The following is a 27761-nucleotide window of genomic DNA, read 5'->3' as shown; positions in this document are numbered from 1 at the left end:
ACCAAGGGGTGTGCACAGGAGGGGGGGATGTGCTGCCCAAAGCCCTCACACCTGTGCAGCTGAGGGCAGAGACTCGGGCTGGCACAGCCCAAGGCCATTGTGCCACCTCACTCACTCAGCTCCATGTGTACCTGGAAGGACCCTGAGCTCAGCACCTCACTGCAGACCCTCAAGGACTGCAGACTGGTGTCTCCACACCCAGCTCCATTCCTACTCCCTGCCCAGTCCCAACCTGCCCTCACCAGAAGGACCATTTCCAAAAGGCATTTTTGTACCAAGTAGCTCCTAAAAAAGCAGCCTTGATTATCAAAGTCCCCCAAAGCCATTTCCAAGAAGCATTAAGAAGCTTGGCTTTGTTCCAGGGAATTGAGGGAAGGATTAACATTAGCATCAAGTGCTGCACAATAAAACCAGATGCATTTCTTTGTGGTCCAAAAGGAGCCTTAAGGTCTGTCACGAAGACAAAGCTAGAGACACATTGGGAGTGATCAAGTGGAAGAAATGGAGAAGAGGAAAAACATATAAAAAGGTAGTTACATAGACATTCTCAGGAAAATCCAGGCTAGAATAAAGGAAGGTTTAAACACAGGAGGAGGATATTTGATTTCTTTCACCATACAGGTCTGTATTTTTCACACTGACATCAGATTCATTGCAGTTATACTGCTAAAATTAATCCTCAGCCTGCATTACCTCACATAAACAATTTTCGTCTCATTTCTTTCAAGTTCCTAGTCAAAAATGTCTTTAACCAAAGCAAACAGGGAAGGCACCACATGCCCAAGTGCCTTCAAATACCCAAATATCCAAAACTACAGGTTTAGGTGTGGCTGGAGGAGGTGCAGCATGCACAATGCTCTCAGCCTGTGAGGAGAAGGGGAAGGACAAGTACCTGGCTGGGAACAGAGTTGGCACTGGGAAACTGCATCTCTGCAGAACTGCAGGTGTACTGGGGAAAGATGCTGAATGACATTTGGTGGGCCTGAGCACTATGGTGACAGAAGGACATGACTCTGTGCCCAAGAATAAAACTGCTGCATGAGAAGAATTCTGCACATGGTTTGACCTACAGCACAGTTTATTTGTAAACTTTTGTTACATGTGTCAATAATTTAATTGAACACAGACTTTGTACAATTCAATGTATAATATTAACAATGTCACACTAGAAGAGCACAACTGTATTCAGTTACAGTTGTACTTAAAACTTCCAAAATACAAACCATTTGAAACACTGAACAAGAAAGTAAGGAAAAATCTGAGAACAATGAAGGAAAAAAGTGCAATAAATCATGATCAAAAAAAACCTGAAAACAAATGTAACACACTTAGCTGGCTCCTGAACATCTTCAGGTATATCCATCTAGCTTCAATACTACTTGGGTTGTGCCAGAGCACAAAGCCAAACTGTCTTCTTCAAGTTAAAATCTTGCTGAAACAGAAACTTAAAACAGCTTTACAATGTGTAATGCATGTGATTTTTACCCCAGTCAATAAAACTACCTGAAGAAAGGAAATTGATTTAATTTGTCTTTATTTGCAATACAATATAAAATAGATTCTTTTGGTATGAAGATCTTTGAGACCTGTTGGGTTTTTACACCACATTTAAAACAAAAGTCACATAGTTTGAAGCCTCTTGACCATCCCAATCACTGTTGCTGTAATAGTTTCAGGAATTTCAATAGACTTCTTTGGTTACAATTTATTCAGTAAACTTCAGATATGCAGATTTGAATATTTAAGCTCCTAACATAGTGTTGAAGCCCCTAAGTAAGAGTGGCTTGAGTTCTAACAAACTGCAACACATCTGGAATTTTCACCACTAACTGTAAGATTTATGGGTATTAACCAACTCTGAGGAGCAGACTACTTTTATTGAGAAACTTTACTTTAGACAACCTAGTAACAAAGGGTATTATCCTTCACTTAGCAACACTGAAGAATATGCAGTGAGAACAGTAAGTTTTCATCTATTTTCAAACTTTCATACAACTTGCACTATCATCACTTTACATACTAGTATGGATAGTGCATGGCAAAATTTAATACAATACAGCAAACTAGCTCACCTACTGCAGCTCACAGTAGCACTTAAAATAACTTCTATAGCCCAGGAAGTGTAAGCCATCACTACTTCTGAATTCTTCTACAGTGCCAGGTATTGGCTTCATCTCCATGTAACAGTTCTCACAGTAAAGGCTTCCTCAGCCATTTATAGCAGACTGACATCCAATTCCTCTTCAATTCACTTTGGAGGAAATAAGGCAACTTAAAAACCGCTATAGAGAGTATGTATGTCCAGTACAAAAAGTCACAGTAGTGTAAATTATCAACTTTATATGGGTGATGTAACTGTGATATATGCAGAATGCTAAGTTCAGCTGTTGCTGGTAAAATTGCAGAACAAAACTGATACAATAAAGCAGCACTGAGCAAACTGAAGTACTACAGATTTCCAGTTTCTTAGAGCACAAGTCCTATGCTTACACTTCAGGAATGTACATAAAGCTAGTGAAAAAGAACGGGATCTTCACAGTTGTAAATTAAGTCACTGCATTATCCTATACATTTGTACATTTGTCCTCTTCAAGATTTTGACATGCTTTTTCAATGCAGGACAGGATACAAACCCAAATGTTGCCATATTTCACCTTGCTGCTGTTCAGCACCATCTGTGTCACAGATCTTTGACCCACTGTGTATTGCAGGATAGTAATGACAGGATGATTAAGTCTCATTTTTAGTTATGACTATTTAAAACAAGGCAGTTTTAGTAAAGAAGGGAGCTAGCAGAGAAGTCTTAACAAACTACATTGCTCGTCCTCCTTGTGTGCTTGACGGAACAGACTTTTTTAAGCCGGCAAAAAGTTGTTAATACCTAACGTGAACAAAGTAAAGTCATGCTACATAAATTCATCCCCTACAAACAGAGCCAAAACATGATTTTAGATGAAAAAGCTTACTGTTAATTTTTTTCATGATCAACAGCTAATAGTTTATGGAACACAGATTCACTGAATTTTCTGTCTTCACATCCTCTGCTGTTATCTTCCTTTGCTAACAAGTGATGTGAAAAATCAAGAGCTCTGGTCTTTCAAACATTATTCAACAGGACAGAACTAGTTATCTACCTTAAACTCACTTTATGACAACAGGAATTTCCCACTGGAATCATCACCAGCTCCAAATTACAGCTGAAGTCTCCCAGTGGGATCAAACTTTAAACACTCCTGGTTTCACACCAAGAGGAGGATGAATACATTATCATTACAAACTCTGCAAGCAGAGATAACCACCTCAGATCTTCCACAATTCCATACCTCCACCAAGTACTGACAGAGATGGAAGTGCACCACTCATCTTCAAAGTGGCATTAGGAAATCAGCAGGACATTGAGTCTGCACTAACTCAGCCTCCTCCTTCCATTTTACTGATTTGCCCCACCATTAAGCTGAACTACAGAATTCAAAAATTCTTAATGCCCCATATCATCATGATATTTTTATTTAATCAGTTGGTATCACTGAGCTTTCAGAGGAAGAGCCAAATCTCTTACCTTTATACAGAAAAATTTCAGTAATACAGTACAAAACTAAACAGAATTTATGTCTGAATAACGAACATAGAAAACTACTATTGCAATTTTGTGGTGACAGCATACAAATTTAACAATCATCAGAAAGCCTAGAAAGGGCATGTTTAGTTATAAAAGAAAGATTGTCTCAAGATAAAAATAGTGCTGACAGCTAAAAAGCTCTCTGTTGCAACAAGATATGCAGTAATGAGTAACAAGTTCTAGACCAGTTTAAGTACTTCCCCAGTACTGCAACACAACACATTTTGTAACACTATTTTTACATGGGTTATGCTGCAGCAGCAGCATACACTTCTTAGTGGTTGGCACTAGGAATTAACCATAATAGAAGAAAGGCATTTAGTGATCAATGCACAAGAACCTCTATTTGACCTGTTCCCTAGGTGTGGTTGAAAAAAACTGAGGAAGGGGCCCATCCATTCCATTCAGATAATACACCTTCCTTGAACATGAGATTCTTGGCAGGAAGAGGAACACCCATGTCTGCAGAAATTGGCTGCAGAAGTGAACTTGAAGAGCCAGCATCATGGAGCTGATCCAACGTTGAGATTCCTTCCTAAAAGCAAAACAAAGAAAACTGTATCTTAAAAACAAAGAATATGACAGGTTAATCTAATCTGCAAATACACTTTGAGTTTCTGAAGTGTTACTATAATCCAGTGAATACCAAATAATTATGGAAGTAAAAACAGAATAAACAAAATGAAGTAAGTATACAGATGCCTCAGCTGCATTTTTGCATGCAAGATTTGGTTTCCAAGAAACCTTCAGGGAAGCTTGAGACTTAAACCAAACACCTAGAAAAAATGAATGGAAAGCTCTAAAATCTTCAGGACATCAGACAGCTATTTATCCTGTACCATGCTAAGATGGATACATGTATTTGGAGGAAATTACTTGACCATATTCTGAGGGGTATTATTTCTCAGCAGTTTGGTTTTCTCATCTTAAAACTCACAGCATCACCTTTTCTTCCCTTTCTAAGGACATCATCTAGAAAAGTGTATCTCAGAGATAACATCTAACACATTAAGACAGGAGCCACTTGAGACTGACAGTTGGTTTCAGGGCTTCAAACATACTGGGAATCTCTAACATTCTCATCAGGAAACAGTTTCAGGATGACACCATCCACAACACTACGTGGTTAAGTAACCAGCAAATTCATTATCTTACTGAAAACAGAGTTTTAGAGAAAAGTATCATAAGACAGAGCACCGAAACAGATTACATGTTACACATGGCTTGCTTCCATGCAGAATTAGAGCAGGCTGCAGACCTGACATTGCTCTTTGCTTACTACACAAGATCCCTATTTCCTACCTACACTCCTAAAAAATCCTTCCAGAGTTTATATATTTACACTCATTGAACACTAAGTCTAGAGAATCTTAGGACAAGTACAAAAGTAACTTGCATGAAATCCATGTTAATATATTTTATTTTTTAATATGGAAACATTGATTTGAGAGGCAGATAAATTTAGCATCTCCCTGGTTTGCAGCAAATCTCTCCAACATATCCAAGAAGCCACCACATAATCAGCAGAGTAGGTTCTGCTACAACAGGAGGAGTGAAGGACAACTTTGCTGAGCAAGTGCCATAAAAAACAATTAAAATAATTACACAGTGGAAGCAACTACAGAGTTGAGTCAAGTATTAAATGAGGCTAAAAATGGAAGAGGGAAGTACTTCCTTTGTCTTTCAAATAGGTCTTCAGAGCTTAATACTGTTACCATTTAAAGAAAAGGAAAATAAAACAAATCATGTATGTTTTCATACACCCAAGAAAGGCAAAGAGGAGGGCAGAAAAGGATGATAGGTCATACAGAACAATTAACATCTGGATTATTGCTCCTTACCTGGAATGAATGAACAAAATTAAGGACCTGAAGAGACAGCTTTCTACTGGAATGTAGGAGTTTTTGAAGGCTGTAAAAACAAAAGAAAAGAAGCTATGGTCAAGGTACACAAATTTTACCCCCTTAAAGTTAAGTACTCCTGTAGTAAATTTCTGAACAAATAACTCCAGTAGTATCTAACATCATGTGACAAAAGCTTTCACACATAAAGCTTGATGATATTGTCATCACTGAAGAGGTGCTTGACTCATCTGCTTTGAGTCTAGTCAGGTAAAAACTATTTTCCACACCATTTACACTGAATAAAATGAAACTACTGCAATTGAAAAATATTATTTTATGTAAAATAAGTAATATACTAGACTCATTGACTCATTCTTATCTAGGACAGTCTGGTAACATGACTTTTAAGAAGTTTATTAGTGACACACTGTTAAAAGCAGGTCAACTACTATAATAAGAGCCTTAAGCCTTATTTTCAAGCAGCCTTACTTTTGAATTCCAGAACTGTGCCTTAGGGGAAAAAAAAGCCACAAAAAAAAAAAAAAAAAAATCCACAAAAAGCCTCACAACCCCCTCACAAAACCAAACAAACCCCAAAATCCCATTGTTGAAAGAATAATCTTTCATAACGAAAAGCTGCAGTAAAAAGCATTAGATAGATGGATCCTAAGCCATGACTAAGCCATGATAACAACAGTAAAGAAAATTTCTATAAGAGCTAAGTGCATTTTATATCAAAGCATTGCCAGCAAGCTCTCCTCCCCCACTACAGAACAGCTAGGAGGAGGAAAAAAGCCTGTGCTAGGCTAGGAAAGGAGTATGAGTAGGAAGGCACCCCAAATTTACTCTTTTCCTGATCTGCTTACAGACAGTTTGCAACAAAGATTTAATTTTTGCCTTACAGAAACCATAAAAAAACCCCCTAATCTTAATCTTTCCACAAGTGAAGACTAGTTGTACACTACACATCTATGAGCCAAAAAAACCTTCCTTACACATCAGAATTAGCTACTCTATAAGCATAGCTCTGGTTTATAGTCATTGAGTTGTATCTCTCTTTGCAGAAGCTCCAGACACACCATCTGTTAAACCTGCAACCAGTAAATTACAGCTCACCTTTCTTTTCTACATAATCCATGAGTGGCAATTTTTCTGCAGACTTTCTGATTCAACTCAGAACTGAAAAGTGGAATGCCAAAGCATAATTCCAGGGGAACCCATTCCAGTTCAGTTGTGGGTACTACAGAAAGATCAAGAGATAACCAAAGTATAAGAAAAAGAAAGCAAGAAAGCTCATTATGGGGTCAAATTTCTTAGATTTGGATCCACTAGACAGCTCATGCTTTTTAAAGATAGCTCATTTACTGAACTGCTCAAATATTTAAGGGAAACTGAAGAGGAACTTCACATTGGACTTGTCCCAGAGAATAATCAAACAATGAATTCAGATCCTTAAAAACAAGGTAATAGTACAAGCCATTTGTAATGTTTTTACCTTCAAGGCTTTGCTTGACTGCAGAATCCATTGAGGGTTCTTCTATTACCATCTCAAATGATTCTGTGCTCCCATTTACATCAGATCCTGATGCCAGTTCAGTCTCTCCTAAAGGCAAAGTAATTCTTACATAAACATGCACATGAATAGAAGCTTAGTTACCTTTACCCAAGGTCTGTAAGGCTAAAAAACTGGAAGAAGGGATAGGAAGAAACAGAGGGCTGGACTCATTTTGGACTGAAGAGTTATTTAGGGATCCTCAGCACTTACTAAGTTTAAGCTCTGGCATACAAAAATGTCACAATTTATTTTTTATATTTAAAAGAGTATTTCTTTCCTTTATTGACTGTTATAGTTCAGTCATGTATCAATTTGTATTTGGTATTTCTGAGCCAGTCTTAAAGAAGAATTAGGAAGTAAGCCTACTGCCAACAGATTTACACTCAAAACTAGTCCCTATCTCTATTGGATAGTATTTTGTAGAGTTACAAATCAAAGAGTTTAATCCTTTGCTCAAGTGACTGTATGTGAAATTAAGGGGACACAGATAAAAAAGACAATTATTGGAAACCAACCTCTTCCATCAGAAGCATCACTCAGTTTTCTGTTAGCATGTTGACTTGAAGGATTCAACATTGTGACATAGCCACAAAAATGCTGCAAGTCCACTTTGTTTCTCAGTATTTTTAAAGCTGTATGAATGCCCATGTTCACACGAGAGAAGTCTAAGGAAGAAATAAAACATATTCCAGTGTACTTTAAAAGAGGCCTCCCCATAACCGTGTGGTTCCTCTCTAGGCCAGGGTAAGTTTTTTATTTGGATTTTTCCTGCTTGTAATGCTCCATCCTAGTGATCACATTGTTAGACATGGGATAACACCAAGCATGAAGTGGTATTTTATAGTATAGTAAGAGAGTCAAGGAGAAAGAAAAATACAAAGAAAAGATAATCTCTCTCCTACACAGACACATTTAGACAGCAAAAATGGCAAGGTTCAGCTAGCAATCAGGAAACCAGCTCTTTCAGGGCCAGAGTCTTCTATGGCAGATGCAATGCAAGATACATGCCTCACACAGCTGAAATTCTGAAGAATCAGAATACAGCATTAGAGCTTAACAAGAAATTTCAACACCAAGTTGTTCATGTCAAAACTTGAGAGATTGTAACTTCAGGGTTTCTTCCAACTTCATACTAGATGAAAAATCAGACATATCAGAGAGCAAATGTAATAGCAACACAATTTTGAACCTAGTAAAAACTAAATTAGGAAGTTAGTTTTATACTTGGCCCAGACTTTTTTAAGTGGTAGCCTAAATAATTTTAGATTTTGTACCTGGAAATTCACACTTTTAAGACTGCTCTCACTTGGAAAGGTTATAGCCTCAACTATGCAAAGCTTCTCTCCTTTTCACCAAGGAGTAATGAGAAGTTGTTAATTCCTGCCTTTCAAAATCAGTTGAGCTAGGCAGACTTTGAAGGAATAGATTTTGCTAGCAAAGCTTTTCCTGAGGGAAAAAACACCACAGTAGGTTTCTGGTGCTAATAATCAAAGTAAGTTTGTTCAGTTTTGGCCTCACCTGTTTCACAGTTGAGAAATGCTCAATATAATATATTGAAGAATTACTTATGCAGTTGATAAACATGCTAGTTAATAATTCTTTACATCTGTGTTAGGAGATAAGAGAGGCCAGAAAACACATTCTAATTAGGTCAGAGAAGATAGAAAGGGGAAGGTAATTTGTCTAAGCTCAGAACAGACTTGCCAACCATTTAAAACTTTCCATTTTCTCATATGACTCATAAGATCAAAAAATTGTTTGAAAAGGATTGCTGCAACCTTATTGCACAAGGTGATGTGCAACAGATGTGTAATGTAATGTAGAAATTACACAGAAGATGATCCATTACCTCCCTGTTGCTCAGCTTCATCAAAAGGGAAAGGTATGTGTATTGTTTCTCCCATTCCATGCATTCCATGACCCTGAACATCAAGAAATTAAATTAGGAACAGAAAAAAACACTCATCAGCTTAGCTCAGTCCTACTTGTGCTCCCTTTTAAGGAGTAGCACCCAAGCTGATGAAACAAACCAATGGAGGTATTTATGCATTAAACAACTTGTTCAGCTGATATAATTGAAGTACCCCACCTTTGCCCTTAAAATGCATGTGGTAAACACGTTGAGGTTAAGTTTCACTGAAGAGGAATAATTTTTCTCTCCAGTTACTGGCTATAAAAATATTCTCTAAAGGCTGAGCACTTCTGGAGCAAAAGGGACTTCCCACTCCTGCATACAGAACATTTTTCAGCAGTCACAGGCTGCTTACAAGCTGGCCTTTGAGAACATGTAATTTTATGTTTGTTACAATATTAAACACCTGTTTATTTAAATTATTAATTCTGAGAGTTCAGCTGAACCAAAGAAATTGATGAGGAAACAATTTTAATTCTTCCAAATAGAAAAACTCAACTTATTCTGCTGTTTGTGATAAACAGCATGTCTTGTTCATACTTCATTGTAAGAGCTAAATACCAAGCAGTCTGAAAAGCTGTATGTCTTAAATAACAGTTCATAATACCAGTCACTGCTGTCTAAAATCCTTGTGGACCCTTCACTTTCATCCCAGTTTACTATCTCCTCTATTTTAGCTCCCAAAACTCATTATGCTTGCCCATAATAACACATAAATAGTGTGAATTCAGTGCAAAACCTGTGCCTTAACCACCACTGAATCACAGCAGCACTGCCTACAAAAGTTAAACGTATTTTTCAGCTCTTTGCAAAAGCATAGCTCTTCCACATTGCTAATATCCTCTACCATGGAACAAGTTAACTCAAAAAATTATGCAGGCTTTCATCATTATACAGAGCACTCTGTACCTGAATTAGAACAGCAGAATGAGTTAAAGCATCATTCAGCATTGTGAGCACATTTGAAGTAGGAACTACTCCTGGGTCGTGACCCCAAGACGTTATTAGTAAGCGATCATAACCCTGGAAGAGAGAAATAAAGAGTGTCTGTAGTATCAACGAATTATCTAAGCACATAAAGTGATATATTAGAGCTAGGCATTAGCATATCATTACAACTAGGAGGTTATTATAAGTAACTGCAGCTCTACAGTGCTATACTTGTAACCAAGGACCACTCATGTTTGAATTCCTGTATTCTTCTTTGAGATCTTGAGGTTGGCCAACCTCAAAGTTCAAATGCTATTTTGGACAGGAAGTATCTGTCACCAAATCCTATAAAAGTATGTGGCCATTGCAGCAGCCTTCTAGCAAACAGGAGATGAATATAATCCCACATAAATTTAAAAGCAAAATATAAGCTGGATAAACTAACACTATCAGCCAAAATACCTATCAAGGGCAGGGTGGGGAACAGGAAGACAAAACCACAAATAACTTCCTAGTTTCTCAGTTTTCAAGATTGAATTCCACTGCATCTCCATAAGATTTCTAGAAATATCTTGACAGTTCCCTAAGAAAATGGTGTCACAGAACAGCAGCAGGAGAGAAACACTCATATTCCCACAGAGGAAAAAAATATGCAGACTGGGAGATCATTCAGCTCAAGAAAATCTGCCCTGTCAGCACTCTGAGATTCATGCAGTATTTTGAAGTTTTTCAAGGCTACAACACTGAATGCTTCTTTACTAACAAAAGTGCACAATCCATGTATGTACAAGTGGTTTAAACTAATGACAAACTAGGGTTTGAATCAAGGTCATCACCAATGGCCTTACAAAATGCTTTCTGCTCTAGAAGACTTGATTCACTTATTCCTATGTGATCTTACAGCGAATCTTAGAAATACAGGTAATCTACAAAATTTTTGAAATCATAAAGGGAAGGGACACATGAAAGGTTTGAGGAATGGAATCTACAAATCCAAGTGCTAGAGAAGACTGCTGATATAGATACACCGAAGAATGCACTTCCTCTCTGAATGTCTCCAAACCTTTCTAAAATATTTAGTTCCTCATGTATCTACAGGATGAAGAAAATCAGACAAATACTTTAAGAGGCCTCTCTGCAATTATAAAATTCAACTATACTATTTTACAAATTCCAGTGTAACAGCAAGACTCAAACACTGCTAAATGCCCACAGCATTCCAAAACATTATCAATAGATGCAAAGATTTTTTGGTTCAGGCAAGTTTAGAAGCTGTCACGGCCACTTCCACTTCTGTATACATTTGTCTAGTATACAGAATACCCAGCAGTGGTCCTTTGTGGTACATTTGTCTTTACTAGTATCTCAGAGACAGAATGGGAGGAGGCAGCATCAGAGATCTTTCAGGCAGAAGTTGATCACCTGTTTTGTGGGACTCCTTGCCAAAGCACTGTATGGATGACAAAAAGTTAGGTAATTCCAGGCTGGAATTAATTGAGGAAATCATCTCATCAGCGCAGAACCAACAATTCAAGTCACAATCTCCGTGTACAGAGAATCACATGCAGCCAGGGAGACCAAGACCAGAACATGCAGGAGAGTGGAAAGGTCTTACAAGGAAGTAGTACATAATGTGCTGCTTCTTCCTGCTTCCAGACACTGCTACAAGTCAGGCTATGGGGCTAGGAAGACCTTTTTTCCAAACTAATGAAACCTTTATTAAATTATTCTGTCATTAAAATTGTCGGGACAATTACAACCAATAACTCCAAAGTCTCCAGCACAGATTTGGACAAACTGGAAGTGATCATGTTAGACATCTTCTAAACCAGACAGAATTGTATGTAGAAATGATGTTTCTTGCACAATGCTAGGAAAAAAGCACAATATACTAGTCTCCATCTTTTCATACAGCTCTTCTACATTTTTCTAACACTCTCTCTGGATGGGCTAACAAACCTCAATTCTTAAGACTGCAGTGCCACATTTTACACTTAACTGGAAAGGGGTGACATTAAATACACTGGAGTCACATTCTGACAAAGGGAGAGACAGAAGTAGCATTCCTTTATCAGAACTTTAAAAGAAAACAAATCAAGATGCTGCATAAAACTTGCTTCTAGAAAAGAAACATCATCTACAATGAATTGCACCTCTGACTTCACCTGTTTTCTCTACATAGCATACAGGATATCTTTGAAACACTCAGAAGGGAGAATAAATCCATACACAGAGTACCTGAAAAACGTCTGGGAGTTTTCGAAGACGTGTTCCTTTAGAGAGCAACAGGGAGGGTGGTCCTTGTCCAGTTATATGGTATATATACAGTTTGAACCAAACTGAACTGACTTCTGGTATTGCAGGCCCAATATGCTGAAGAGAGATTATTCACAAAATTATAAATAACTTCAGATTGCAACCATCATTCATACAGATTTAATTTAAGAAGAAACAGTTTAAAAGAAATATAAATCTAGTTTTTGAGCACTGAAATAAAAATGTATTAATCTCCACTAAGTATATTCTAGGTACTTAGTCCAGTGACACAAGTCTTCACAGAAAGCTGACAGTAATGTATTTTCTATGAATCTAAATTCAAGAACAAAATATCTGTAACTGACTCCAACTTGAACAGAAAAACTGTTAGTAAGTTAAATGGAGTAAATTAAGTTAAATTGAGTAAATTTACTAAATATTCACATTTTTCCTCAATGTAACATTTTTTTATTGGATTAATTACAGTGATATTCTACAAGTTAATAATTTTGTCACTTTAAAAGGGACATCTGACAGATTTTTTCACCTGGGGTGTACAGCTGCTAATAGGTCGAATTTCATTGGTGAGTGGTGCCATGGAAACCAGCAGAGTGTAATTTTTGTTGAGAACTCTGCTGCAGGTAGCTGGATCCAAACCAAGCAAACTCTCACATCGTAACAGGTCCAAGGGAAACCCTATGTTCAAAATACAAGATTCTTAAATTTTCACTTAAAATGGAACATTCAAACACAAACTATGACTTCAGATTTTCCATTCTCTGCTAAGCATGAATACAGTATTTGCCACAATGAAGTTTTAAAAAATTGGGCTAATTTTAATAAATCTGTACAAAACTTTAGCAATTCTAGGTATACAGGGCTGTCTGACACTGAACTAGTTCCTAACCAACTAACTGAACACAGGAAATAAACACAGATATACTGAGAAAATTAACTAAGTTTTAAAAGAAAAACCTAAAAAATGTCCCCATTAGAAGAATACATTCCTTTTCTTAGCTTGAAAAATGTTTCTTCGACAGAACAGCTGACTCTTCTATATTGCTTTCAGAAGCATGTGATTTGAAACAATCTCTTTCTCAAATTCAGCCTGTCTTGCCTTTATTATGCTTTAATCTGTTGCTCTGGATCTTCAGTGCAAGCCTTGGCAATCAAATCTGTCATTCAACAAGCAAACCCAGTAACACAGGCTCAAAGGATGATGAAAAATATTTCAAATATTTTTAAACAAGTAGGATACCGACTGCTACAAGAGCAGCAAGGGCAGAAAGCTGAGTCCATGGCAGGTAAGCAAACCAACTGAGGAGGACTTCCAGAGGTGCAGACAGTACCGTTATTGGGTTGATCAGGCTGCACAGCCTGCGCGCCCAGGTCTTTGTTGTGCCGCAGGAACAGGATCGTGTTCCTCAGCGTAAGGGCATGGTCGAAGTATCGCTGTGCTTCCCCCTCCCCTGTGCTCTGAACCTGAACAAGACAAAAAAACAAATGCAACTGGCAGGTTGTTCACATAAGGATCAATTACACCGAAGGAAAGATGAACAAATTACCATTCAAAAGCTTTGTAACTGAGTAATAACCCTGCAGGTTATATGCTAAGGTGATCTACAGCAACTATTAAATGAAAAGCAGGTCTTGGACATGCTAGTGGAATGGTCCAAAAGTACACAAAGACGATATCTACAGATCAGAACCATGACTCACTCTTTAGGTAAAGTACAGAAGTGTCGTCATCCTGACTGGTAGGAAATGATACAGCAATTAATAGCACTTCTACATGATTCTACAGTTGTCCTTCTAGAATTATCTTTAGAAGGCAAAGTTGGCGCCTTTAACACTTCAAGTGCTGAAAAAGCATTTTGTGAAACATGTAACAATTTACCTTTTCCAGCTCCACCAAGAAGCTGTCAAGACTCTCATCTGATAGTTTCCCAACTTCAAACATAGTGACTGCATGACTTTTCAAGTTCTGAAACAACAAAACAAAACTGCCTTCTTTGAAAACAGAATGGGCAAGTAGAAGTTGTACTAAGCAAAATGACCACTTAACAAATAATACAGAAGATTTTTTTAGTATTTATTTTTTTAAATAAAGCAGTATTATATTGATGTCAAAGTAATTTAAAGCTTTACATATTTATTCTTGGCATAATACATGAAACAAGTTGAACATACTGGTGAGAGATTTCCCATCATTAAAAAGGCAGTGAGAGTAGAATCAAACAGGAAGGCGATGCGCTTCGTGTGTCCACTGGACAGGTTCAGGCTGCTCACACTGGCTGTTTCAGCTAACAGAAAACAAAAAGGAAGCAGATGATCATTATTTGTTTTATTTAAAAACAGTACCATTAATAAAATCAACTCTAACAACAAAGGAGAAAAAAAAAGGAAAAAGTTAGTTATCACTATACAAAGTAAACCAAAATTCCCTTATTACTACTAAACTACTGATTAGCTTAATTCAGAAGTTGGTATCTTTGTGTCAAGTTTATATCCACAATACAGATCAGTCTCATCTACAGAAAGAAGTTATTTAGCTGAAGACTCTTAAACCAAGAAGTAGACACCACCTCCCCCACTGAGTAGTCCATGTGACAAAAGGATCTACATAATCTGTGTTTCACTTGTTTCTAGACCTCTTTACAGCCTACGCCACTCTATAAATATAAAAATAATTGATCCTAAGGTATTAAAATTTACTTTTAGTGCTAACCTGGATCATCTTGACTGTTGGTATCTGTATCTGTGGCTGATGACCCAGCTTCCTGTATAGGACTTCTGTTTTCCCCACTGTCCCATGAAAGCAGCATCTTTTGAGGATCCAAAGTACTCCTATTAATGTGAATTAAAATCCACATCTATTGGTCACTGTAGCACCAGAGAAGTATCTCTGCCTTCCAGCACTAGTAGTCCATGCACAGGCATACCCAAAACATGCCTTTCAATGTCCAAGCCCTAAATCAGTCAAGTTTAACACCCCCCTCAGGGTCCTGCTTCAGCTTCAGCAGAAAGGCTTACTGGGGGGCTGAAAATATCAGACTGTGAAAAGATCTTAAAAATCAAACCACCATCATGGAGCAATTCAATGGAAAAATCTAATCCATTTTGTTCTATCAGTCTGAAAAAGCATTAAAGAAAACAGGCATAGCAGTAATTTTAAATGGCTTAGCAAAAACTGAACTAAAAGCACCTCACAATTCTTAATTAATGCAACTTGGTATTTCAACTTGGAGAACTCTGTTGATTGGTATTAATTGCAGTCACTTGGGAAGTGACATAGATGCACACTTATGTGAGAGTGTCACTGAGAGAACTGCAATGAGTCCTGACAGCAAACAAGCAAACTCTATGCACATATCCACTGCCAGCAGCGCCAAGAGCCACAGCCTCTATAATAGCACACTGACAGCTGTTATTTCTGGTTCCAGGAGTCTAAAACAAATACACATTCACCTGCTGGGAAAGTGACAACAAGGTACCTAAAGGTCAAAAAGCCAGCACTAAATTACAGCAAGAAATGGAGCACCCTGAAATTACAGGCTGAATTACCATTCCTCATCCTCAGATTAACATGAGGATCACCTATTCTTGTCATTATACACATTAGAAAGCCAAGTGAGACTTGTTATTCCAGAAGTCTTAGAAAGCAACCAATAGCTTTAAAAACAGATGTTCCAAGTTTTCCCTTCAATGAGAAAAATAAGCCTAAGAAAGAGTAAAGACACTTACTTCAGTCTGTTTACTGAAGGAACATTCTTCCATGATGGATGAAGATTATCCAGGTTTATTACTTGGCCTTTTTTATGAGCAAAGCCTAACCGACAATACATGGACACAGCATTCTGCAGAACACACACACACAGAATAAGGAACTGCTCTAGGAAACCAAAGCTGCAAGACAGTGAACTTTCTGCATCCAGTTAAATAAATGCATTGTACATACATACCTTTACTAAAGATAAGTCAATCTCTAACACGTTTGCCAGCTTAAAAATAAAAAAAAGACAAGAAGTTGAGTCAGCAATACAGTAGTAACAGGGCAGGTAATCACTATTTGTTGGATTTGACATCTTTTTATTGGTCTTATTTCTAAACCCAGCCTGTACTGGTAGAAACAATTTTGTCTGCATCAAAGATTATGAAAAAAGAGCAGGAAGTCTCATAACTGTCCCACTTGAAAGCATGCAGAAGAAATACGAGGCTATCTTCCACTTTGTAATTTCTAGGCTAACCTATCATTTTAGGTTAGTCATGTATGTCAGAAGACACGCAATGAGGAAAACAAATCCTGGATATATTTAATGAGTATATTTCAGATATGTATTCAGCAAGTTTTGAGAAGATCTTATGAAAACATATTTCTCATTCTCAAACTATGCTTATGCAAAAGCTACATTCCTATTTTAAGCCAACACCCTGTGTGCTTTCACTGCCAAAGAAAAAATTACTTTAACTTTTCTCACATTAGCAAAACAGACTTTGTTCCAGTTCTAACTTATATAAAAGCCTACTTTAGTCAACTCTGTATAAATTCATTCCAGCTAATGCAATTGTTTCACAGAACTGAAGGTACTCCTTCAAGACTGAAGCACTACAGAAGCTACAACTTTCATCTTAAGCCTAGCAGTATGTGTAAACAAAATCACTGTATATCAGTATCTCTCAGTATTTTTAGCAGTGTGCTTTGGGCCATTTTCGAGTATTCCTATCTCCCAGACACAGGTCAAGTTTTACTTACCTCTGCCACATTAGTATGTTCATCAATTGAAACAAATATCTTGTAGAGTAGTGTTTCAAAGTAATCACCTTGCACTCTGTTCATCACAAAACCTTCGAGTGGTGGCACTGAAATAAGACTTACTGTCAAAATTACAATCTGGTAACTTAGTTTATTGAACTGAAACTGTACTAAAACAGAAAAATTGGTTTACACTTTAGTTTACATGGCACCTGCAATTTTGAGAATTTCTCACACACAAAAAAATAAAAATCTGAAGATAGCATATGAGGTATTTAAAATTCCCCCACTCCTTAAGAAAGTAATGCTTGTCAACATGTTTTTGTAGAGAAACTAAAGCCATGCTACCTTCCATCATAGCCTTGCAATTTCCAGCTTATCAACTACAGATAATTTCCAGTGTCCAGGCCATAAAATGATTTTATAATGTGGATGCAGATTAAATCACAACTGTGATTGGAGTAGGACAAAAAGGAGGTGTGAGTATTTTCTGAAAAAACCCACAACACCCACATACTCCAGAACTGAGACTTCCAGAGCAATTATCTAAGCAGTAAGTCTCTTGTATTTAGAGGACTTTCAATTAAATGATCTCTATACAGCAATGCCAGGTACTTTTGCATGACCAAGTTCCAAACAACTTATGCCTTTGCAGATTATAGTGAATACAGAAATTCCTGAGACCTCTCACAGCATAACTGTGCCGCTCAAAGAGCAGTCCACAAGCTGTGCTAGTCCAAGCTCCTACACAGTCCCCAGGCACAGTCTGTGACTAATTGAGGTGACAATACCCATGAATAATAGAACTGGTATCTATTAAACCTTACATCTGTCTGGAAAGAAGTCAAAAACCCATATATGCTTGGTAAGGTAACTACCATTCTCTATGCTATTCTTCTTTTTCATTACAAATTTTTGAGAGTACTTATTAATTCTATTAATTCATGCCATGACTCCCATAAAAGAATCTCATCTTACCTAAATACCCATTCAGTACAACCTAAGAATTCAAGCTGAAATAAATCCTATATACAATAAAAACAATGTTTTAATAGGATTGAAAACAATGAGTCAGTGAAGAGTTTCATAGCTCAAAGGTTTTGTTTGGGCACAAACAAAAACGGACAAGCAGTTTCCAAGAAAGAACGATTGAAAGGAAACTGAGAAAACATAGGTATAATAACATGAAATATTTACTTACCTGCAATACAGCTGTCATCAGATATTGGTACATCAAGGTAAATAAATCCTTTGTTATACAAACCTTTGTAAATAAAAGGACAACATTTTAGGAAAAAAACACTTTTCAAAATACTGAAGATATAAAGCAGACTTCCCCACCAGCAAGTTCTGATTTTAAAGTAGTTTTTCCTAACAGCCCCCCCAGTAGAATATTTCTTTGCAATGCACAGATCAATAAACCACACCTAATACCAACCAGGTGTCACCTGAAACCAGAGCTCCTCACTTGCAGCCTGCTGCAGCACACTTGGAACTCTGTAAGTTCTTCCAGGACAGCACAGCAAAATGACCACAGATTAAAGAAGTTCAATTTAAAAAACATAAGCAAATCCCTACCTAAACGTTAACTTAGTTTTCAGCACCATCACTGTATTGTCAAGAAGTGGGGTTTTTATCTTCAATAGGTTTTGCCAGCTGAGGATGCTGACTTTGTTTGGCTACTCAGACCAGAAGTCACACACCTGGTAGCAAGGATACAAACTAAAACACATAAATTCTGGTGGTCCTTACACATTCTTGCCACACATTGTGTTGTAAACACAACTGCAAAAGGAAATTCTGGTGCATTTCAGCACAAAGAATCAGCAAAGCTATAGCAGATATAGACAGACACTGCATACAAGGACAATACAGTCAACATTTAAACTGCACTTTCCCAGCTTGAAACTGATTTGAGCACTAAGCATCTCAACTGTGTTCTGCAGAGAAGCCAGCAAGAAGTTATTAAGAAAGGGAAAAAAATTCAGTATGGTTATCTTTAAATTCTAAGTTTTGCAACAGCTATCATAGAATTATAGAATGTGCTGAGTTGGAAAGGACTCATCACGATCATGGAGTCCAACTCCTGGCCCTGCACAGCACACCCCAAGAATCACACCATGTGCCTGAAAGCATTATTTAAATACTTACTGAACATTAGCTAAACTTTAATGGCAAGGCATAAAGCTGAACTACATAGCATAAATAAGCCAAACTGATTGTCAGTGCTGCTTTGGTGTTACCCAAGATCAGTGCACCTACACTCTACTCATTACAGTGGCAGTGAAGAGACCCAGAGCCCTCAGGTGAAGTACTACTGAATACCTGAAGTGGAACTGTCAGGATGTTTTATACTCAGAGAGCTCAGCCATAATGTGTGCCTGTACAACTATAGTGTATTTAGTTAATTTATCATCCTCAATCAGATCTTAAATAAAATACCTGCATTAACACATCAACTCACTTGGATTCACTGTCTAGCTCCAGCAGTAACATACTCAGCTTTACAAAATGATGTGTATCAACAAAGCAGCTTTAATAGGTCAGGATGACATCACAAGTCATCAACTTGCTGAGCTGTGGTCTACATTGCCTCTCCTTTAGATTCAGCTCTTATGATTGATCCATCCTTATCTCTACACCTGAAATGGATTGGTGGCATCGTAGTTTGGACTCAGCAATCCTCTTTGCTGAGAAAATATGATCTTTCACAGTCCCATTACATTAATTGTATGTACATTCTTTTTCCATACATTAGATTCTTCTAAACCTACTAAATCTGAGCTGTAACAGTCTCAAAAACAATGGGCCATTTATAAAGAAAGATTGTGAAGTGGTTTTGGAATTAAAATTTTATTAAGCCTTATACTGCTTCAGATCCACTCAAGAGTATAAATTTCACCTACCTCACTTTTGCAATTGTTTTATTCTGCTCAGTAACAGAAAACAGAATTCTGCCTCAATTTCTCATTAAAAACTGCAGTGTGCAGGTTTGAGTGCTTGCAGTAAGCCAAGACATTATAGACAAGACTTTTCAAGGAGGAGTTTGTCAGTGATTTTTTACTCCCTAATATGGTTTGTCTATACCTATTACTTGTTAAACTGAAACGGGAAGCCAATAACAGCTGCAGACTTCTGTGAAACAAGACAGATCCATTTTGTGGTATTAAAATAGTAGAAAACTCTAAAAAACTTTCCTTTGAAAAGCAAGGAGTGCACTTTAATTAATCAGGATTACCAATTCTGACATTTTTAATTTTACTTTCTCTTGTTCTCATCTACATTCTCTTCCCCCACAATCTTTACTGACAGCTTCTAATGAAAGAATTTGTTGACTCAAACAATAACAGAGCTGCTAATTGTTCACCATTAAACCATCTGCAAGATCTAGACTGCAGTCTGTACAAGCTTTTGAATATTTTCATCCAACTCTCCTTTATGCCTCAGCTGTTTACATCACCTTTATTCCTATTTTCCAGACACTACTAGAATTTACAAAGCAAGATCTAAAATCAGAAATGTTCATTAAAACTTACTGTGAACAACATTGAAGTCTAAAGAACCAGCAAGTTGAGGACCTGAATCAATTATCTTATCAATAGCAGACTTCTCTGATGTAGTACAAATCTAGGTTAAAAAACATCATATTAGTTTCCTGTAGAAATGAGTCTATGCAGCTTAATGCCACTCAAAAAACTCCCAAACACTTAAGCCTCAAATCAGTCACAAGTAATGTAAGAGTATAGGGAGTAACCCACGTTCCTAGCCAAAATATTTACACTGAAGAATTTACTGCAGTTCCTGTTCAAAGTCTCTACATTTTTTAGCTTGTTCCCACACAAAATTATGCACGCTCTAGGAAGGAAAATTAATTGCACAAGAATTTGGCAAGTGAACTTCACAGTATAAAAGATTTGTTCTTTAAAACTTCCAGTGTTCAGACACTCAACTAGAATCATTCTAGTAAGAGGCCCATTACAGTATCAAAGTAATTGGCTTCAAATTAACGACCCTAGGCTGCTGGGATGTCCGAGTATGACTAGCCTAAGATACTTCAAAAAAGAGATTCCATCACTGCTTTAAATATGTTTTAACCTAAACAAAAAACTTCTAGAGAGGAGAATAAATCCAGATCAAATGACTGCAAAGAAAACACCTGTGAGAAATGAAAGCAGAAAGATGATGAAACAGTAACTCATCTCACAAGCTTTTTACATGCAAACAATGAAAAACTAAGCAGACACAAAGAACAGAAACAAAGAAAATATGTATCAAACCCACTGCCATTTGATACTAATTACAGTGACTTAAAGATTCAGTCAAAGCCGACCTGTCAGGGCTTCAACATGAAATTTAAGAAAACATACTATGTTGCTTGTTCCCTACAAATCATATGATCATGCACATAAGTTACCACAGACTGGTTGATACAAAATCACCTCTACACTGTATATAAAGTACAAAGGGGAGAGAGGGCAGAACACATTTAAAAAATCACTATTTCCATTAGTTACATACAATCTCTAAGATACTCATAAGAGAGTTGTTGCAAATTTGTAACACAATCTTTGTGTATTTCAGATGAAAGCAAACCCCTGCTTTCAGGTACTATCAGTATTCACCCAGATATAGAGATGCAATCCCTCCTACACTACCTTGATGTCATCCTCGGTGATGTACCCAGCCTGCACGACCCACCATGCTTCTATAGCGATCTCCACTGGCTTCACAGGCAACAGATCATGGGCAGTTTTCCTTCTGAAAAATTTCTGCAGTGGTACAGTCCATTTGAGATAGTAATAAAGAGCACTTCACATGCACAGACATTCATTTACCTTTACAAAAACTGTTCTGTATAAGCATCCATTTTTCAGTACAATATATTTACAGACTGGAGACACACATGCTATTAGCACTGTGATTTAGCAAAAGTTTCTCTCTTCTCTTAGATCATATGGAAATAGAACGGAAAAAAAATATTTCCATCTGATATTGTTAAATCTTCCCATAAGCTCATCCATATTGTTGGCATTCCTAATTAAAATCCACATTATTCCATCGTAGTAGGATTACATCCAAATTTAAACTATTTGTGACATTTCTAAGTTGAACAGGTAAGAGAGCACAAGCATAGAAACAGGGTATTTCAAAGAAGTTCAGAGATTTCACAAAACACATTTTAGAAACATATTTAATTTACTTTAAGGAACAAAGTACAACATTCTCAATAAGCACAGAGCTAAAAAAATACAGTGAATGTCAATCCATGAAAGAAAAAACTGGAGGATACTGTTTATTTATAGAGCTAAATAGCTTCTCTTTCATTGCACAGTCATTATTTTTGATTCACTATCAGCTGCATATTTTGGTAAACTCACTTTCAGTTAAAGGACTATGAAGCTACTGCAAGAGCACTTCTGAGTTCCCTGAAGAAAGGAAGGAACTGTTGCAAACTAAAGGCTCTACTTCTATCAACCATCAGAGTGCTTTCCATGTGTCCTGTTCATACCCAAGGATGTCTGTGCACTCATTACATTGTCTTAGAGAAAAACCCACTGCAAGAATTCACACCTCGATGGATCACTGCTCCAAAATAAACTGTGATATCAAAGGCACACACAGAAACATGAATTAATTCTTTCAGAACCAGTAGCATTGTTCCCTGCTTATAGTGGCCAGGAGCATTAATGATCTAGTACGATAAAGTACAGCTCCAAAACTATAAGATTAAAAAAAAATTAATAAGTAGTAATTAATACCTTTTCCTTTACTACACTTTAATTTTAAACCAAAAATCTCTTTATTAACTAGAGGAAACATAATAAAATTAACAATACACTATATCACATTCAATTAGCCACACTATCAAACTGACCAGGGCCAGAAAATTATTCCATTTTTCATTTCCTGTGGAATAATATGGGGTAGAGGGACAAAAGGGTAAAGGAAAGGGAAGGAAAATTAAAGACAAACTTACTTTTGAAGACCTGCATTGGTTCATTAGATCAATATACTGGTTTCTTCCTATGCCAAGAAGTCTTAGACCTGAAAAATAAGCAAGGTTTTATCTACCTTAAGACAGGTTTAAGCTGAAGATATATTAAACATTCTTCAAAGAATCAGACCTTCCTCTTAAATAACCTTTTTATTTACTCTTATCCAAAATAAAAGGACAGTTATAGGAGTTAAATTCATTCCATAGTCCATCCCCATTCTTGCACAGTGTACAGGTTAAGGGAAAAAAAAAAGAAATACCCTATCACTCAAGCCACAGGGTAGCAGGTAATAACTCAATTCCTTTCCCCCTATACTCCCATCAACAACTTCAGATTAATAGTGATAATTTTTCTTTCCTTTAACAAAGCCCATGGCATGCACTGGATTAGAACTCTAAGAACTAGAGACACAAAAGGTCACTTTATCATCTAACTGAGAATATCCCTCTAAAACTAAAACCAACTGTTTCCAAAAGCTGCAGGCTATTTCTCACCTGACTACACACTATCCTTAAAAATAGCTTTATGAATGCATACCAAAGGCAAGGAATTATGTGTTAACTATAGAAAACATTTCAGTGGCAGGTTAATAACATCCCTGTGCCATCAGTTTACATTTTGCTCTATAAGACTTCTGAGTAGGCTATTGATCTTACTCTGCTCTCCTCCACCAGTTTTGCTTTCCTAAGCTCCTCATCCCATATCCAGCTGTAATAGATAAAATATCTGGCACATTCAGAGTGTCATTAAAGACCGATCCTCTTGCCTCTCTTTTCTGGTACATCATCCCTCAAATCCACATTGATGCCAATTCAGGAGTGCCAGCAGCCTCTCAGTGTCCTGCTAAAGCCTTCAGCCCAATGCATGCCAAGAAAAGCACACTAGGAAAGGACCAGCAGCTCAGTTTGCTGATATACATCAACAGGAAATGCAGGAAAGTAGGAATGGACAAGCAAGGACACAGGCAAGGTTTTTTACCATGCCTATCTTCATTCAAACCAGCCCAATTCCAGTCCTGCCTGTACTGCCCTCTCTATGAAGGGCACACACTTAATCTCACTATTTTAATGTTTTTACACCTTCATTCACATGCTCATATTTAAGCAAACAGACGCCCACAAATCCATCTTCCGAAGCTCCTTATTTCTAACTCACTGAAAACAGTAATTGATCTGGGTAATACTTACAGTCAGCAGCAGTGAAGTTGGGTAAAGAATCATAGCTTTTTTCACTGTTCATTATATCCTTAAAAAGAAAATAAAACTTCTAAGTTGCAAGAAGAAAGTCACAGTTTCAGAGAAGCAGGTCCAAAATTCCGCCTGTCATTTTTACTTTAAGAATGAAATAAAATTCAAACAGATCTATTAAAGTCAGTTACCTTATCAAACATGACAATTATCTGATTAATCATTACACAGTAAGTTGAATACATAAAATGTGAGACTTCTGTTTAATGTAAGCTTTGCAAAGAAAAAGTTGGCTGAAAGACTAACAAACAAAATCCTCTATCTCTCTTCACAAAAACAAACCAGCACAGAGAATTGCCAAGAGTAATAACAGAATAAACAAACAACTAATCCATTATGTCTGCAATCATTATATACAAAATAAAATAAAAGCACTTCAAATATCCAACAAAAATAAAAGGTTGCCAGAGTGCTGACAGAAAACAGAACCATCCTTGTTCTCATAAAAAGAGATCTGCTTCAGGCTTCTCAAAGTTTCCAGTATGGTTCAATTGAGGTATTTCTTTAACAGTTTTAAGTGAGGACTCACGAATCTCAAACATCAAAAGAGAGAAAGTCTGGTCTCAGAGCGAGTCCCACCCCAGCTCCATGTGACAAAAGTCCAGCTCTTGAAAGGCTAATAGGGCAGAAGGGAAAACACTGCAGGTAAAGGCAGTTCACTACAAACTTTCCTTACTGTTTCTTTACTTCTTGGCAGGCCTACACGAAACCAAAAAAAACTACCTGACACTGCCTCATATGCATTACCTTCAGGTGGAGAACAACACCCTCCCAGCACAGTTCTGCACTCACCTCCATTATCCCTGTGTAATAGGAAAACGGTGTTACCCTCAGACCTTTCACCATGATGTCAGACAAATGATACGGGTACAACATGAGATGATCTCGACTGTATTTTAACAGATCTTCATAATATTTACGTTCATCTTTCTTGACATGCTTAACTATGAGGGGAGAAAAAGTTACAATGTTCTTTGATGCTCAACTTTTTAAAAAAGTGTTACAACAAAGGGTTAAAAATAGCATAATGGCAATTGACAGAAAACTACAAGCAAAATAAAGCAGTGGTGCAAGGAATTCAGCATCCAAGGATTTCTACATATGATACAAGTAGCCTCAGAGACTTTAAGAAGCAGATTTATCTAAGAGGTCACCAGGAAGTGGCCCATTGAGATAGAACTCATGCAGCTTGTAGAAAATTATCTTTTAATTATTGAAATTATTATGCTTTGGGAAGAAAAATGGATTCAGTCAATGTGAACTAAATTGAAAGTCTGCAAACAAGTCATAGCCGAAAGCTCCTGTGAATCAGGATAACTGTCTGCATCTAACCTAATGACAGGTTTAACTAGCCAAATGCTCTCCTAATTTCTTGGAAAATGGCAGCAGAACTACAGTAGGAATTCAGTTCCACCTGCCAACTCTGTAACCTTCAAGAGTGCTTTTCTAGAGAAGTTGTCAAATGGACTCAAAAGTCAGGATTTTTCATGCTTTTATTATTTGAAAGCATTTATTTTCAAGGAATGAAGGACCTTTGAACTGGATTTGCTCTTGCAGTTTTACAGCAGAGACAAGAGACAAGCTTCCAGGCAGAAGAATGGGGCAGGACTCAGAAGTTACTTTGCTTCTTTACTCACCTAAGTTATTCCGGTACCGCAACTGATTGCGGATGCTGTAGAGCACGACTTGCCTCTCATATTCCCTCTGGGAGTTTCCAAGACCCTTGAAAACATAAAGGCCTTTTAACTGACTTGCACAACCCCCCACCGTGCATTAAAAACACTGCAAAGTGTCTTTGCAGGAAACATATGCAGGCAGTTGCCACTGTTTAGGGAGTCCCCCTGAGTCCCCCAGTTCAACATGACAGTATCTTTAGTCTCTCTATGGGTTCAAAACCATCTTTAAATAGGTCTTTACACAGGATGCATATTTAAGCAAATTTTAGGTTATTTTTTCCTAGTACCACTCCAATAAAAAGGGAGCATCTGATTTTCAAATCAGACATGATGCATCAAACATTTACCAAGCATTCAGTGTCATTCAGCCTTGAGAAATTACCCAGAATTAGTGGAGCACAAACTAGCATGGTGAATGATGTGAAGCTTTATTTACTGCTCTTAAGAAACTTTTAACACCAAAAAAAAAAAAAGGAAAAAAAAAGGTGAAACAGCTCAAGTTGCAGCTTTGCGGAAGTTAAACGCTCAAGTGATCCTAGGTCACAAGATTGAGGAACAAGCACAGCACATTACTCGACTATCAGGAAAGAAGATAAAAAGAGAACTTTGGTTCATGCTTCAGATGCCTTATTTCAAGAACTATCCCCTCAATATTCCCCATATTACTTTTCTACTCTGCATCTGCAACAAGTGATCTGGGTTGTCTGGTTTTTCTCTTACCTCTCCTGATTCCCCCATTGAAGCTTATATTAAAAGAGATCCTTTGACAAAAAGGTACTTTACGGCACATACGGGATAAACAAGAAAGCTGCACACAAACTGCAGAATCAGGAATTAGAAAAGCAACACCTGGTATCAGAGACAGGGTCTGGAATTGATTAAATATCCAAAGAGGGAGCCAAGTGTTTGCTCAAAGGAGAAAAATATTAAGGACTATACTAACAATAAAGCAGACAAGACAGTATTCCAGAAGGTACATTAAATAATGCAATAAATACTGGCATATTTTCTCTCCTGAATTACAAAGCCAACAATATGGCACTCAGCTGGACAGGTAAAGAGAAATCATCATTTATTCTCCTCTTACTGCTCCTGGAATCTCAAACTCAAGAAATTGCATTACTCGTGGCCTGCAGCAACTACTCATCCTCTCCACCCTTCCTCTGTGCAAGAGCAGGAATTGTTAACAGCGTCTGCTTTAAAGCAGATTTTGGAACAAGAACCCCCTCTTAACTCGAAACAATACCTCCTCTTTGCTATCAGAGGCCCATTAAATCCAGGCAATCAAACTTTCATGAGGCTTTCTTTTCCATGAGCCACTTGCAGCTAACAATTCTCTGCCTACAGAAACACGGGGCTGCACAAGCCTCCGAAGGCACCTGTCCCGGTCCGGCTGCCCCCACTCGGGGGTGGCATTAGGGACACCCGACCCAGCTGTTTGACACTTGCACAAGCCGAGCGAGGACCCCACATCTCCCTCTGGCCACTGGGAGCCCGAGGCACCTCGATTTACCCCTCTCCTCACTGCGGCCACACACACATACACACATACACTCCCCGCTTCTCACAGAGAGCACACCCTGTTGTCTCACCCGCTTCTCCCCACAGACACCTCGCACACACTCAGAGCCCCCTTATCCCACAGAGGGGCCGCGCACATCCCATACCCCCCCGTCCCCACAGAGAGCCCCGCACCCCCCGCGGGCCCGGCAAGGCCGAGTGCCCCGTGTGCCCTCGCCGCTTCCCCAGACAGGCAGCCGGGCAGCCCGCACCTGCCTGACGCTGGCGGGCAGCCGGGCCCAGGGGTAGTTGTGGCGGATGTGGAACTCCACGTCGATGTTCATGGCGAGCAGGCCGGGCCGCGGGCCCCGCCGCCGGGAGGCGCTCCGGCCCGGGAAGGAGCCGCTCCAGCCCCGGGAAAGAGCCGCTGCGGCCGGGGCCGCCCCGCGCTGCCCTGCCCTGCCCTGCCCTCC

The 27761-nt window shown here is 38.1% G+C and overlaps 1 protein-coding gene across 1 annotated transcript; it reads right to left on the bottom strand.

Moving 5' to 3' along the window:
- Window positions 1-1517: 1517 nt before the first annotated feature.
- Window positions 1518-27761, bottom strand: FAM91A1 (family with sequence similarity 91 member A1). The gene is made up of 24 exons (XM_009088047.4): window positions 27561-27761; window positions 25750-25834; window positions 24905-25056; window positions 24053-24110; window positions 22847-22914; window positions 21525-21638; window positions 20406-20496; window positions 18071-18133; window positions 16870-16976; window positions 16079-16117; window positions 15861-15973; window positions 14845-14963; window positions 14307-14419; window positions 14014-14100; window positions 13466-13598; window positions 12664-12812; window positions 12099-12233; window positions 9840-9953; window positions 8868-8940; window positions 7534-7683; window positions 6959-7066; window positions 6580-6703; window positions 5461-5530; window positions 1518-4154 (listed from the first exon to the last, which is right to left on the bottom strand). The coding sequence occupies exons 1-24, from the start codon at window positions 27630-27632 to the stop codon at window positions 3978-3980; spliced, it is 2514 nt and encodes an 837-aa protein (XP_009086295.2). The 5' UTR covers window positions 27633-27761; the 3' UTR covers window positions 1518-3977.

This window comes from Serinus canaria, chromosome 2 (genome assembly GCF_022539315.1).
Source record: "Serinus canaria isolate serCan28SL12 chromosome 2, serCan2020, whole genome shotgun sequence".
Lineage (NCBI taxonomy): Eukaryota > Metazoa > Chordata > Aves > Passeriformes > Fringillidae > Serinus > Serinus canaria.
The sequence above is the reverse complement of the archived record's forward strand: the minus strand, read 5'-3'. Positions and strand labels throughout refer to the sequence as shown.

Bases quoted from the DNA above. Each gene is read 5' to 3' on its own strand.
- FAM91A1 (XM_009088047.4), bottom strand. From the start codon at position 27,632: ATGAACATCGACGTGGAGTTCCACATCCGCCACAACTACCCCTGGGCC. The intron at 20,497-21,524 runs GTAGTGTAGGAG...TTTTTAACCTAG, and splicing joins TCACCGAGGATGACATCAAG to ATTTGTACTACATCAGAGAA. The intron at 5,531-6,579 runs GTGAGCTGTAAT...TTGTTTTTACAG, and splicing joins GGATTATGTAGAAAAGAAAG to CCTTCAAAAACTCCTACATT.